Raw genomic sequence first — 16,160 nt, 5'->3', positions numbered from 1 at the left:
GTAGATTTGTTTAAAGAAAAAAAAAACTCTCTACTGCATTCAGATAAATATGTTTGACATTTATTAAAACATTGAAAAGCAGCACACTAAAATCATTTTTAACCTTTTTTCCACGAAAGAACCAAATAACATAAAAACACAAGTTCAACAGAATCTTCAAAATGATAAAAGAGAAAATCAAACCCATATAAACACCAGAATTTCCTTCTCTAGCATATAAACAACCCATAACCTGCTAATTTTATGGTAAAGTATCACAGATACAATAAATATATGAATGCATAATAAGAACAAGCTCGATATACAGTATAAGGCTACACTTCAAGGCAACATGTGCTTCAAGAAAAGGCAGGGAAAGGGTTAAAACCACATGAAAGTGGGCAGTGCTGGTTTGTGTGATCCAGTGTCATCTAGAGGATCTGATCAAGCTTTAAAGGGTTACACTCTAAAAATACAGCTCACATCATCTCTCTCCCATGTGAACAGCACAAAACCCAAATAAAAACAGGTTCAAGAATAAAAGAATATGCTTCATTTGTTCTTCATGCATCGAACTCGTTATATTTAACAGTATCTGGAGGGCAAATGAGATTCGGGAATGCATTGATTATGCAGGTTCATATGTAAATACAGACATCATATATGATCATATAGTGGGCTGACGGTGACTAAATGTCATGCATTTAGTAATTAATCCCTCTTAATAAATCAAATGTCTGGTTGAGACTTGGATGAAGTTGATCAGTCAAACTAAGGTCCAAAAGACACTTAAATATGAAGCACTTTTCTGTGATTCAATAAGTCTGACTGGTCCTACAGTATTTGGTGAAGCTGTATATAATATTCATAAAGCATAACTCAGTGGTTAAGTATTTTGTGCATTTTATAAGTGGATCTGTAACTATAGCCTTTGGTTTTGTTGTACTTCATTGGTTCAGTGATCGTTACAGCAAACCTGAGAGAGATCTTCAGGAAGAGCGTGTGATTGGGGAAGAAGCTTCATCTGAAAGTTTGAAGGATTGAATCAAAAACCTAGCAGCTTCATGTTCTGGGCATTTCAGCTCGACTGAGAGCCAGAGCCAGTTCCAGGTCCAGCTGTTCTTGTAGGCGGAGCCTGCGGATTCGCTCCGCCTCCTCTCTCTGGCTCTCGCGTTTGGCCCACTCCAGTTGCTCCGTCTCACTTCCGAACTGAACCGGAAAATAAACGACATGACAGAAACTACAATTCATCACATGCACACAGCAGAATGCATCACTGTAGGGCTGGGCGATATATAACGGAAATATATATATTGACATATTTCAGCCGCAATGATCTTGATATTTATGCATTTGCTCGTATATATCTTTTTTTAAACAGACATTAATTCGTAGATTCAACATGTTTAATCTAAAAATAAACAACTATAGGAATAAGTAGGGCTGCATGATTTGAGGGGAAATTGGTCCTTTGTTCATCTGATTTCACTGTTGATTCGTTTATAAACGAGGCACAATTCGACAGGATTTTCAGAAAGATTGAAACTAAAAGAAGATGCTGTGAGACCATATTGGATCCGACGGTAATGTCGCAACACACGTGTGAGGAACTGTTTTAATTACGTGATCACAGATGCTTCTTTGTCTGTTATTACGGATATGTACTTAGTATTTATGCATTTTTAATCTAAATCACAGCAGAGTCCATCTTTCAACATTTTAAGTTGACCTCTGAGAACAGTGCAAAATAATAACAAATGGCAGTTCATGCCCCCTTTAATGCTTCTCTTTTGTTTATAAGTGCATGACTTTGATTTTATTTGGATTAATCCTGCAGCCCTATTTAATAGCCGAATAAAAACGTTGCTTAATTTTACACCACCAGTAAAAACATCATGAACACATTGTGACTTTTGAATACATATATATATATATATATATATAGGCCAGCCCTCATATCAAATCACATAACAGGGAGAATAAAATCACTCATTTCACATGCACATGTGTGTGCAAAATTATATAACATCCGATCTGATGTAATTTTCTATATTTTTTATTAATTGGTCAAAAACACACTGATTATCATTTATATCATCTGTAGTGCAAGCAGAGATCGACAGCCAAGAAAACAAGCAAACGCTGTGAAGCCTTTGGTTTCCATCAAACGTAAGTTACCAGTGACCGAACACACAGGGAATGAAAACAAATCATCATGAACTATTCGCTTTATGAGAGCCACAGACAATATATATATATAAGGAAATATAAAGATGACCTATAAAGCATTTGGTCACTTAAATCATGACAATGTACAGTATCTGGATGTGCTTTAATTATATAATATAATTAATAATGTAAAGGATGCAAAAACAATCAAAAGTTGTGAAAAAATTGAGAAAATAACAAAACGATTATAAAATAATAATGCATTTACTTAAAAACCTATTACCTTTCCACTACTTTTAAGGGTGCTATTTTACATTAAATGCATCTAATGTTCCTGTAGCTCAAGTGGTAGAGCATTGCGTTAGCATCACAAGGTTGTGGATTCGATTCCCAGGGAAAACATGTTAGGTAAAAAATGTTAGCATGAATGCACTGTAAGTCGCTTTGGATAAAAGTGTCTGCTAAATGCATTAATTAGTTAATGCAACTGCATTCAGACATTAAGTGCAATTTCTGTCTAAATTCTTCCTATTACACTCAATGCAAACTAAAACTTGAATCAATCACAAACTGTATGTTTGTTCTTTTCTCACTGCGGTTGGTCAGCTGGTCTTACATTTGCTGCTGCTCTATTAAAGAGCTTCAATATACAGGATTTGTGTGCACGCAGGGTGGAGCAGGTGTTTAATTGTTGACAAACACATGCAGCAGCGCAGATGTGGACATGTGACAGACTTGTGTTTCACCTTACCTTTGTGTGTTCAGTGCCTGGGAGAAAGACAAATTACAGCACAGCTCTGAAGACACAAGCAGCACGGCATACACAACACAAAGCCTCATGCAACATGCAAACTGCATCTGCACAGCACAGACGCCATGCAACACAGGGTGCATTCAGGTCAGCCGAGCCTCTTTTAGCCCAGTTGACCTGGATTTGACGTGTTTAACTATTAAAGTTCAATTCTACTAAACTGATTACTCCTGATTTGAAATAATAAGGTTGTGCACAACAATTAAGCAAGAATAATTTCGAAAGTTAACACTGTCTTCTGTAGCACTTAATTCCACTGATTTAATTCATTTATTAAAAAAATATAAATATAAATTATACACATATGCACAAACAATGTAAAGTAACCGTGACACTGTGGTGAAACCAGTTGCTACTACGTGTCAGAAAACAGGAAGTGCTTTTGTAAAAGCTTCTCACTTTTCTAGACCAAAGTGTCATTCTGAGGTCATATTGTCATGATGAGTTTTTGTAAGGTCACTTTAATGTACTTCAAGAATATGAAAGAGCATTTAAAATGATCCTAAAGTTTTATTCTCACCATGAGAGTCATGGGTATTCAAGCTTTTGTTGTCAAACATGCATAAGGAGTTTTCATATGCTGTTTTCTAAATTATGTAATCATTGATTGAGTCAAAGAAAATAATATTGCACAGGAAAGATGGTGCAGAAACCAGTGAAGAAACCTTTAGACATCCTAAAACAAATCAGACCTGCTTTTAGAGAATCTATCTGGAATACAATTGATTTTTGTGCCTTAGTTACAAATTGTGTTATTCAAAGCATAAATCAAATGCATGCATCAAATGTACTGTCTAAAACAATAAACAACTATTCGGGTAAGACAAATACACTTATTTTTAATATTCAAGTCTGTTATGGATGCCACGGTCTGAAGATGTGTGTAAATTACTATGATGCATGCTTAATAAACATCAAACAGCTCTTACTGATTCGAATCAGATTACTGAATACTAAATATAAACTATGTAAATGATGTTTCCTCTGCAGAATTTGTGCATCATTGGTCTTACTGTTTTTATGAAATTCAGAACTATTTTTGTTCCACAGACTTGAAAAGGTTATTACATTGTGTTGAACTAACGGTAATATTACCGGAGTCTGAGAATGACCCATGTGTGTTCTTGAGTCCAGTTCGCCTGAAATCAAAGGTTTGGCTGAAAACAAACAGGCACAAAGGATTGGTTCCACCACAGAACTTCCTCTTGCTGCATCATCAGTTTTAAAATCCTTCAACTACAGATTAATCATGTTTTCATGTCACTCCAAAAAAGCACCATTGAAGTGTGTTCTGAAAGCATTTCTTAGCAAAGACATTATAGTGCACAATTTGTATGAACTTCTGACTTGTACAAGTTTAGAACAACATGAGGGTGAAATAATTATAAACTATCACTTTAAAGGAATAGTTCACTTGCAATGAACATTTGATGAAAATGTCATCACCCTCAGTTCATCCAAGATGTAGATGAGTTTGTTTCTTCATCAGGTTTGGAGAAATGTAGCATTGCATCAGTGTCTCATCAATGGATGCTCTGCAGTGAATGGGTGCCGTCAGAATGAGAGTCTGATAAAAACATCACAATAATCCACAGCACTCCAGTCCATCAGTGAACATCTGGAGAAGATGAAAGCTGCGTGTTTGTAAGAAACAAATCCATCAAGACGTTTTAACTTTAAACAGTTGCTTCTGGAGTCCATCAATAATAACGCTTCCTCCAGTGTAGAAGTTCCTCTCCTGTTACTCTCATATCACAATGTTGTTTAAAGCTGTTTTGAACGTTGTAAATGGTGATCGATCTGTGCAGATTTCTCTCCTGATTCAGACCAGACCACTTGTTCACTGGAGGAAGCGTTAATATAGATTACGGACAGTTTAAAATTAAAAAACGCCTTAATGCAGTATTTGTTTCTTACAGACATTAACTGATGCCCTGGAGTGGTGTGGATTATTGTGATGTTTTTATCAGCTTTCATCCTGACGGCACCCATTCACTGCAGAGGATCCTTTGATGAGCAAGTGATGCAATGCTCCTTTTCTCCAAATCTGATGAAGAAACAAACTCGGATGGACTGAGGGTGAGCACATCGTAAGCAAATCTTACAGCGGTGTAAAGCGTGGCATGATTCTGGCATCAGCGAGCGCAGGACAACGGGCAAAACAGCAGCGCAGGAAGCAGCGATGGCACATGTTAGGATGAAGCGGATGCAACTACAAACTAAGACAACAGGAACTAGCTAGACAGAGATGATCAGACGACATCACACTGGACTTACAGCTCTAAACGCTGAGGACGGGTTAACCGCAGACGGTAACGTCGAGGACGAGGAGACGGGTCCTCTGTCCGTTTGTGTCTTTCGAACAGCTGGAGCACCAAACCCTTGACTATGAACCCCTGAACCGCTATTCTTCCCTGAAAGTGTCAAAGAAAACAAAGATGACCCCCAAACACCAACAGAGCAGTTCAGGAACTTGAAAAGATCATTAAATTCATGAAAAGTGTTGTAGAATTCAGTTAAAAGCAGCTGAAAGGTATTACTCTGATAACAGTGGATCTCATATGATGAGACCAAACATTTAATCAAATATAAGCACTAATGATCAGCTATTTATTATTTCTATGTAATATTATGGCTGTTTCACAGCATTACAGATGATTTCGATCAACTAACAAAGGCAAAACATTTATAATAAATGTAGTCCAGTTGCTTTTCTCCAAATTCTGTAATAATTTGGATGAACAAGACCTTCACAAAGTGATTCGAAGGTGACGACGACGAAGGACACCCTTGATTTGTGGAAGAAAGAAGTGACAGCAATCAAGAAAACAAAATATAAAAATCCACAAGAATTCAGCAGCACTTCAGACTCAAGCTATTTTCAATATATTAACATGCAAAACCCCAAATATTAAAGTAAAATAGTACATTATTGATTATTTACATTTTTATATTTGCTATTGCATGAAATAAATATATTTAAATATATAATAATAAACGGTATAAATCGCAAAATAATAATTTGATAATAAATATGTATTATTTATAATAAATTAATATGTATAGTAAATAATAATATTTCTATTACATACATTTTTTTTTTCAGAAAGTTCATAGCAATGCATTCTGGGATTGTTTTCTCCACAAAAAAAGTGAGGCATCTTAGAAGTCGCCATATTCTTGCTAGAGCTGAAGATCTTTGCCCGAACCTGATAGGATCCGACGGGTTCAGTCGGGTTCGGGCTTAATTTATATCATCTTACACGGGCTGGGGTCGGGCTCGGGCTCGCGCTCGGGTTTGCGAGGTAAACGAGCGGTCATGTGATGTGCTTTGATTAACGTGAGAAACATGTGAACATGGATGCTGAGTAGGTGAAACAGAGGATTGCCTCTGTGGTGATTACATTTTGGTTGCACCAGCAACTAAAGCAAAGTCTGAGGTGTGGAAAAGTTTTGACCATGTTTATAATGAGAATAATGATTGAATAATGACGCACCATCAGTGAGCGCAGGAACGTGCGGAAGACATCTACAGTGGATTCAATCATTTTCCAAAAACATGTAGGCTTAGCCTAATCGCTGTGAGTAAAGGTTTTTCAAATGATAACTAAATATTCATTGAGTCTTAAATGCATAATGTGGACAGAGTATTTACGCTGATGTTGGCATTATTCTTTTATTAAATATCATCTGCTAGTGCGAAGCAAATCCGGCGGAGCCTTTATCTTAATTTCGTTATTGCCAAATACCCATGTTCATTTAAAATTTATCTTAATTTAATTTGTTAAAAAAGACTCGTTTTTATTGGTGCGTTGGTCTATTTATATGCTTAAGGAGCCTATGTTTATTTAGAGTGCTGAGATGTTACGTTACAGAGGACTTATTTTATTTCTTTATTCCAACTTCCAAGTGGCCTAGTCTACGTTACTTATGAATAAATTATGTTAAAACATGAATTAATGACTCATTTTTTGACAAAGGCAAAAGAGCTGTGTGCGTGTGCACATTTAAATAATGTCGGGCTGTAGACGGGTTCGGGCTTTTAAAAAGCTGTCAATCAAAATGTACTCGTGGGGCTCGGGCTGAAACCTGCCGGGCTCGGGTCCTGTCGGGCCTAACTTTAAGGCCCGATTACAGCTCTAATTCTTGCCTTTTGGAGCAGACGTTTAATTATCTTTGATTAAACGAGGGCTTTAGATGGCCTGCAGCAGCTGACATCAATTAGATAAGATCAAAGATGTAAAAAACAAAAAAGGGCTCATATTCACAAGCGGTGCATCAAAACCACTGCATAAGTTTCATTTCTTCAAAATATGAGAAGTATTTACAAACCTTTAAAAACTGCCAACACCAACCACTACCCGCTACACAACAACTAACAAGAATTAAATGAGCTCGACACGAGGGGAATCTCACAAACCCTGGGAAGAACAAGCAGCAAAAACACATATGCAATTAAATGCATTATACTTTTATCAAGTATTTTTTTTTATTTAGATGATTAAACTATAATTTTGATTGTAAAAATAAATTTAAATGCAAAATTGTAATTGTAAATTGTATTATATAATTTCTCATTGCAAAATATCTGTTTTAATGTTTATTGTAATAAAAAAATGGTATTACTGTGATGTTCTAATGATAGTGACAATTAATAAAAATGCAATTAAACTCATTATTATGATGATATTATTTGTATTTTATATTATATACATTTTAATTGTAAAATAAATTAAAATGTAGGCCTAAAAAATGAAATGTAAATTGTATTATATAAATCTTAAATGCTACATACCAGTAGTAATGCTTTTTATGTTGCTGTGTTTTTACAAAATATAACTCATTATGTAAATAATTACTTTAATGCATTTTTTTTGTATGTATGCATGTATGTATATAATATACATAATTAGGTATATTTCAATTGTAAAATACTATTTTTGTTAATTTTATCACTTTAAAATTGTTGTATAATGGTATTTAAAGAAAATATGCAAAAATTACAGTAATGATCATCATTATTGAGAATAATAAACCCCTCAAATCAGCAAAAAATAAAAAAAACTAGCAGAATAACTAAAATAATTTCTAAAATAGCTTAAATCTCACAATGCAATTGGTCCTAAAATTATTTAACTCTGGGATAAAATGTGACCCATACATATTTTCATGAGATTCACCTGAAAAGGAAATGCATTAAAAGAAAAATAGAGAATTAAAGTGGCTTAGGAAAGAAATGATGGTAACATTTACATGTGAAGAGAAGTTTCAAAGGCTCACACAGATCAGAAACGTACAGTATTTACAGTTCCAGAGGCGTGTGAGAACCTGGCACAAACATATTTAGCCAGTCGTGGGAACACTGGTGCTCAGTGGAAGGGTGTGAACCATCAACTTTAGAGGAACTCACTTCTCTATATCTCTCGCACCACCACACAGGCCTCATGTGCCATGAGAGGAAGAGCTTTTTTCTGTCTTAACTCAGAGATAGTAGTGAAACTACCAGCGCCGCACCCATGCCCTTTCTGTGCCCCTTACAGTAATAAACACACCAGTAGTGTAAACACCTGCGCATCCGAACAGTCCTAATGTTAAGAGTGTGAACACATGTGGGAGCTAGAGGGGACTTCAGTGAGCTAATGACAAAGACTGGAGCTCAATGTGCAACACAAACTGAATTCAGATATTGATCTCAGACTGTATTTGAGCCTTTAATACTAGTACATCGAATCACGTAAAGTACTACTTAGTCTACAGCAAATCTATATATTTCTTTTAATTATTTATAATTAATCATTCATCTTGATTGTTTATATCGTCAGAAAACATATACTGTCTCACCCAGCTCTTTCTATATAGTTGGATATTTAGCATGTACATAAAATGTATTTTTGGGCTTATATGAACACTTAAACTTCAAAAAAAAATATATCACAAATTAATAAATTAGAAAGAATTAAATAATAAGTATTTCCACTTACATTATGTGCGAGTATATATATACTACATATTTACTATAAATCAAATCTAATCTTCTAATTTATCAATTTTAGTTATCCATACATACTGTTAAGTAAACTTATATATAATTATTTAATTAATTAATTTTGTTGATTTTTATATTTAAAAATACTGTATCAATGATTAATTAAATTAATGATTGGGATGAAATTATTTTTATTTTATATTACATACATTTTAATTTTAACAAAAATTTAAAATAAAAATATTTTTATTTTAATTATACATAAATATGAAGTATATATATATAATATATAATTATTATTTAATTTTTAAAGATGCATTAAACACGCACACACACACACACATATACATATATATACATAAATAATCGCAAAGCTCTATATCTGAAGTTTAATATATAGTGTTAAAATAAAATTGATAAAAAAAGTAAGATTATCAAATGCTTTAGAGGTGTTTTTTTATTGTTAGTTCATGCTAATGTAGTCAACTAATGTTAACTATTGCAACCTTATTGTAAAGTGTTTTATCCAACAACAACAACAAAAAATCTCTACTTTCACCATCTGAACAATTTGAGAACTTGCAGCACAAATCACTTTGTTTAACTCCTCGTGTCTGAATAAAATCCTCAGCTGAATGTATAAATGGTCACAGAGGTGTAAGGTCGGGGAACCTCTACACCGCTGATAATGCCACAGGAAACAGAGATTCACAGTGCGGACCAAAACAGAGGAAGAGAACAGACTTTGATGATGTGATTCTGGATTCACTCATTCTATATGTGGATGTGGTTCATCAAGGCCACACACACACACGTTGTGTACACATTTGCACATGTGAAAACGACCTGAATTTGTAGGACTACAGTACTTTTTATATAGTACAATTTTTACAAGTTTTTAATATGGTCTCTTTTGTTCACCAAGGCTGCATTGCATTTATGTGCTCAAAAATACATTAATATTGTGAAATATTATTTTAAATTAAAATAGCCGTTTTCTATGCGAATATCTGTTCAAATATAATTTATTCCATATATTTTCAGCATCATTACTCCAGTCTTCAGTATCACATGATTAATATCGGCGCTCAGTTATTAATTATGGTTCTTATTATTATCATCAATACTAATTCGTTTTTTGTGGCTTAATATTTTGTGGAAACATTTTGTTCAGGATTCTTTGATGAATAGAAAGTTCAAAACAACAGCATTTATTTAATTTTTTATAGAAATTGTTCATGGCATTATAAACCGGGTGCACATAAGTGGTCCGCAGGTCCGCATGTACGACCAAAATAAAAAATGCATTATATAAATATGTTCTGACAGCGCATTTGCGTACCGACTTAGTTCACAGCTGTTAATACACAATTACCATTTTAGATCACAAACTGTACTATATAAGTTTTATATTCAACCTTAAAGCATAAATCATGCTGTTTTCAAAGCACAATGCAAAACTGACATTCATCCACTGACGCTCTTTAATCAGCAGCGATAAATCCAGAAGCGTGTATACTTACTTACCGGCAACCCGCTAAAATAAAAGCCCTGCTGATTTTAAGTTTGAATATGATGAAAAGGCTTCTATTTATTTATTTTTAGACGCTTTTATCCAAAGCGACTTAAAATTGGGGAATACATAAAGCGATTCTTCTTAAAGAGGCAAACAAAGAAAGTAGTAGTAAATATTAGCATTTTATTTTTAAGTTTACTATAAAATAAATGTATTTAATACTAGGACTGCCTTTTATTTTTAATAATATTATCACACACTATTATTTAGTTTATTTAATATTATATTATTTAAAAACAAAACAAAAAAAGGGCAAAAATATTATAACTATTATTTCATTTTTTATAGTTATATTTAATGGGTCACGCTATATGCAGTGTGAGGACTTTTGATAAATTTAGTAGGAGTAAAAGCATTCATTTCTAAAAATGGTTTCATTTCTCGTGGTTTTCAACATTGATATTAATCAGAAATGTTTTTTGAGCGGCAAATTAGAATGATTTCTGAAGGAAATCCATTTTAAATCAAATCAATAAAATTACATTTTATTATTATTCACATTGAAAACAGCTTTTTTAAACTGTAAAAATGTTTTCATAATATTACTGTTTTTGTTTTTGTTTTTTTTGAGTTTGAGAAATATGTAATTTTCCATACTTTTAACAAGTACTGTATATGGTTTCATTGCATGCAAAAACAGTGTGAACACGGAGGAAAGCAAGTTATACAGGCTCAAAACAACAAGAATTTACATTTTTGGGTGAAGTATAGAGAAATAATCCGTTCTTCCCCTAAGCAGCGTCTGATTATCTCATACCAAGACGACTCTTATCTTTCCAGTCACAGCTGTCCGATGATGAGCTCAACATGCACTGATGCACTTCGATATCGTTAAAATGGGGAAGTGTTGGCCCTTCCATGATCAGAATCACTCTGCATGATCTGTCATTTTATTGAGCTTGTTTACGTGTGGTGAAATCTGCTACAAGTCTGAAGGGTTTTATAATTAAAACTTCAATTATTACTTATTTGAATACTCCAGTATTAATATAAATCAGTATTAAGCACAGAGTAATTCATCAATAACATACTTGCAATGGAGGTCTGTTGCATTTTACTAGAAATAAACAGACAGAGGCAAAGAGGAGACTTGTGACATAACTATAAGAAATACCTGCCAGTGCTGTTATTATTATATTATATATTTTATAACTAATAATTATAATTAAATCAAATTTTGTAATAATATTATATATTTTATAACAAACTTTTAAACAACAATTTCAGTAAGCAAAATCGAATAAAAAATGCAAATATTAAATGAAAAACGTACTTTTTTTAAGTTACTTACAAAAAAAAATTAAGTACTAAAATTATATATATATAAAAAAAGTAAACTTAAAAATATAATATATACACTAAAAATGCTGGGTTAAAAACAGCCATTTCTGGGGCTATTTTGTAGAAGGCTAGCTTTTCAAGCAGACTTACATTTATCCTAAAAAGGAAGAATTTGAGATTCCAAATGTAGGAATAGGAATACAGTGTAATACAAACCTCAGTTTCATTCAGGAAGTTTCCCATCAGTCAAGTTTTCTCTCAGGACAGAACATAAAATGACTGCTAACTAACTAATAAAAATGACAAAAGCCCAAGACTAAATTACTAAAACTTAAAAAAGTTGTCAAATTAAAACTGAGAATAAAAGAAAAAGAAAAAAAAACATAGCAAATTTTGCATTGGCAGCTAACTGAAATCGTTAATTAAACTGCAAATATAAATGTATGTATGTATATATATATATATATATATATATATATATATATATATATATATATATATATATATATATATATATATATAAAACAAATTGATATATTAAATCTATAAACATAAAACTAATAAAAATGATAAAGCACAAAACAAAATTACTAAAACAAAAAACAAAATGAAAACTGCAAATATAAAAAAATAAATGTTGCAATGGCAGCTAACTGATAGAATTAATACAATTCCGTTCTAAAAGTTAATTTCTTTTTTTTACTAATTAATATTAGAGTATAAAAACAATTTAAAATAACATTTAATAATGTTTACGTGGATTGAAATCAATTCATTTGAATTACATTGGCAAAGTATAACCAGACGCTCATCCAAAGAGTATTCAAAGATGATTTATACAATTTTACGGCTCAAATAACACAACTTTGCTCAAGGATGAGCTGAATAAAGTGTTCTAGTCTGACAACTCCCAGACATTTCCGCTCTAATGAAACACATCTAGAAATAAAAATAAATCAAGCATACATCATAAAAGTCATTCTAAAGCTTTCATTTAAAATAAAGATTTTGCTCCAGACATCACGGTTCCCAAATTCATAATTATAATAATATTACTGCACCAGATAAACATTTCATTTCACTCTTCCTCACCGCATAATTAAACAGACAAGATAAATGCATTTTAACACAATTAAAACTCACACGCACACACACCCTGATGCTTATCAGATGAATGTGGTATTGAATCAGTAAATCACACAGGGTTAGTTTCTCACCGTAAGGCGGCGGCGCTGGTCTCTGCGGTCCGGGTTTTTTGGGAGGAGGCAGCGGATACGTCGGCTTTCGGCTCTGAGGCTCTAAGCTCGAGCTCTGAGAACAGAAACCAATCACAACACTGCATCTACACGAGCTACTGATCAATAATCACACAAAAAACAACCGCTTGCTGCATACTGCAACGTGTATACCGCATACTGTAAAAAATAAAACAGTATGCAGTAATGAACCCTATTGACATTTTCAGTTTGGGTTTCTGAAGATTTTACAAAGATTAATTAAGGAGCACAATTTGTTTTATAAGCAACACCTCAAAAGTTTTTAATTCATTTTGCAAAAAAAAAAAAAACTAGAATGTGGAAATAACTTTTTTTTAATGTACCTTCTGATCAGATTGGAGAACCTTTTTTTTCGAGTGCAAATATCTTATAAGTATAAATGCATGTTGATTTATGTATGTTTAGATATTTGTATTACAAAACAAGAGGAAGATATTAAGTTTTAGCACTGCATGCAACATTTGATGCCATGAGAGTTTCTGCTCTGATTTAATTAAAAAAATTCTTTTTAAGAGCCGCAGAAACCCTGTTACATGGAAACTACAATAACCATAATGAATACTATGAACACTTCAAACTGAATTATTATTATTATTATTATTATTATTATACATTTTAAATCCAATTAAAATTTTTGCTTTTATTGTTACATTTTTGTTTTTTTTATACCTCTGTTGTGATCATTTTATGATTATTTAAATCCTTTTTATGTAATGCACTTTGAATTATCATTGTGCATGAAATGTCCTATATAAATAAATGTGCTTGCTTGCTAAAAATGTCTTACAAATAATTTCATATTCAATCTGTCGCTTGCGATGGAAGGTGAGGTCGGGTTCATTGCATTGTGGGATACGGTGATCCACGCAGTGTGCTCTGGTTGCATAACTTACATTTGACAAATGTTGCAGATCATCCAGATATTCCATGAATACAAACAAGTTCACATTCTATTCAGAGTGTGCATAATGCATACTACAAAACAGGACAAGCAGTATGCGATTTACGCAGTAATTTCGTTATCTTTTGAACATACCTTTGACATTTGAGAGAAATCAGCAAAACCACCTTTCCCTCCAAAAGAGCCGCTACCGAATGGGTCTGATGCAGCAAACGGGTCTGTTTGTGAACGAGAGGAAGCACAAGCAAATGATTTGATGGAAACATCTAGTAACACGGCTCAGTTATGTGTGGCACAAACACAGGTGCTATTTTAAGAGAGCTGCTTGTATGTGGCCAGTGTTTCTCATTTTCCATGACTTTAAGCTCCTGAAAAAGCACACGTTTTGTTTTCCATCTGTGACGTATGTTTCTGATGAACTAATGATGACATTATGAGAGAGTCATACAGCTGAGCCATTTCTACTAACTACCCAGTACATTTTTGTGCCCTCATCTTAATATAATTAATAAATGAGTTTTTTGTCATTTTTATTTTTGTGAATGTATATTTTGCATTTCCATTTTATTTTGTAGTTATGTAATTATTTGTGTTACATATTTTATTTCAGTTAACAATTTTAGTTAATTTTTTTTTGTTTAAGTTCACTATAATAACTGGTGCAACTTGTAAAAATGAAGAATCTTAATCATAAATATTGTATTAAATATTACTCATATTTCTTCTTTTTTTACTTTTGCAAATTTTTCAAACTTAACATGTTTTCTTGTGAATATTGTTCCTTTTTTAAGCTTGTAGGTAATCAATTTATACTAATAAATCAAAAAATATTCACTACCAAATATTTCAAATGTCTGGGGTCATTATTTTAATGGTTTTCAAAGAAGACTCTTATGCTCATCAAGACTGCATTTATTAATACAGTAAAATCAGTAATATTGTGAAAAAATATTACAATTCAAAATAATTATTTTCTATTTGAATATATTGTAAAATGTAATTTATTTCTGAGATCAAAGCTGTATTTTCAGCATCATTACTCCAGTCTTCAGTGTCACATGATCTTCAGAAATCATTTTAATATTTAATAAAAATTGCTAATTAAATCATACGTTTTTTCTGAAATTAAAATGGGAGATACTCTCACGAATGGCGGTGGAGACCGACTTGGAAGAGAAGAAATGGTTGAATAAGTCGTTATTTGTGTTTTCTTTGCACACAAAAAGTATTGTCATTGCTTCATAGGTCTTAAGGGTTTGGAACGACATGGAGGTGAGAACTTCATGACAGAGCTTTCACTTTTGGGTAAACTATCCCTTTAACCATTGACTATAGCCATTTAATACTGCAGTATCATTGAGCGATATCAATTGTAAAAAGTTTTAGACTTTACATTTTTTAATGTATTTAAACATATATTTGAAAGGAAACGTAAGCGTTTTAAACTGTAAACATTTTTACAGTGTCCAATCAGAACGTGGCTTTGTGTTATTGAAGATATTAAGGTAAAATTATTCTCCGGTCTTCATGAACTTCACTATTAAAGTGTTTGTGTGACCCCTGGCTCTTACGACTCTATCTTTGATCTATTCTCTGAATCATGCATCACTGTGGTACTAAGAAGACCAGCTAGCTTCCTCTAACAGACAACGAGACGAAACGATAAGAAGAGATGATGAACAACAAACAAAGAGACGTGGCGCAACATCACTTACAATATTCTATCTCTAAAACAAAAGTTTTTGACGTGTCAAATGATTACACACTACTGGGTAAAAGTGTTATATCCTTAATGTTTTAGAATGAAGTCTCTTCTGCTCAATAAGGCTGCATTCATTTGATCAAAAATACTGTAAAATCAGTAATATTCTGAAAAAATATTACAATTTAAAATAAATGTTTTCTATGTGGATATCTGTTTAACTGGATTTTATTTCTGTGTTCAAAGCTGAATTTCCATCATCATTACTCCGGTCTTCAGTGTCACATGATCCTTAAGAAATCATTCTAATATGCTGATTTGCAAGAAACAATATTATTATTTTCAATGCTTCATTGCAGAGAGAAATCATTCAAAAGTTTGGGTTCAGTAAGTTTGAAAAAAAAAAACAAACAAAGACAGACAATCTATTTTGCAATGATGCATTAAATGGATCAAAAGTGACAGTAAAGACATTTAT

General features: G+C 32.7%; 1 protein-coding gene across 8 annotated transcripts in view; it reads right to left on the bottom strand.

Annotated features, from left to right (window-relative positions):
• Nucleotides 1–803: 803 nt before the first annotated feature.
• The window catches only part of eps15l1b (epidermal growth factor receptor pathway substrate 15-like 1b), a 34,155-nt gene continuing 18,798 nt past the window's right edge, over nucleotides 804–16,160 (bottom strand). For 6 of the 8 annotated variants that reach the window (XM_059562993.1, XM_059563000.1, XM_059562995.1 and 3 more), the window contains 4 exons: nucleotides 14,116–14,198; nucleotides 13,020–13,113; nucleotides 5,237–5,373; nucleotides 804–1,188 (listed from right to left, as the gene is read on the bottom strand). In XM_059562993.1, coding sequence (XP_059418976.1) covers nucleotides 1,042–1,188; nucleotides 5,237–5,373; nucleotides 13,020–13,113; nucleotides 14,116–14,198 — 461 coding nt within the window. In that variant the 3' untranslated portion in view covers nucleotides 804–1,041. Of the gene's footprint in view, nucleotides 1,189–2,899; nucleotides 2,917–5,236; nucleotides 5,374–13,019; nucleotides 13,114–14,115; nucleotides 14,199–16,160 lie in introns of all 8 variants that reach the window. The other 2 variants (XM_059562997.1, XM_059562998.1) reach the window with 2 other exon arrangements.

The sequence above is a fragment of the Carassius carassius genome, chromosome 12, assembly GCF_963082965.1.
Source record: "Carassius carassius chromosome 12, fCarCar2.1, whole genome shotgun sequence".
Taxonomy (NCBI): Eukaryota; Metazoa; Chordata; class Actinopteri; order Cypriniformes; family Cyprinidae; genus Carassius; species Carassius carassius.
Note: the sequence above shows the minus strand (reverse complement) of the source record. Positions and strands in the feature narration are given on the sequence as shown.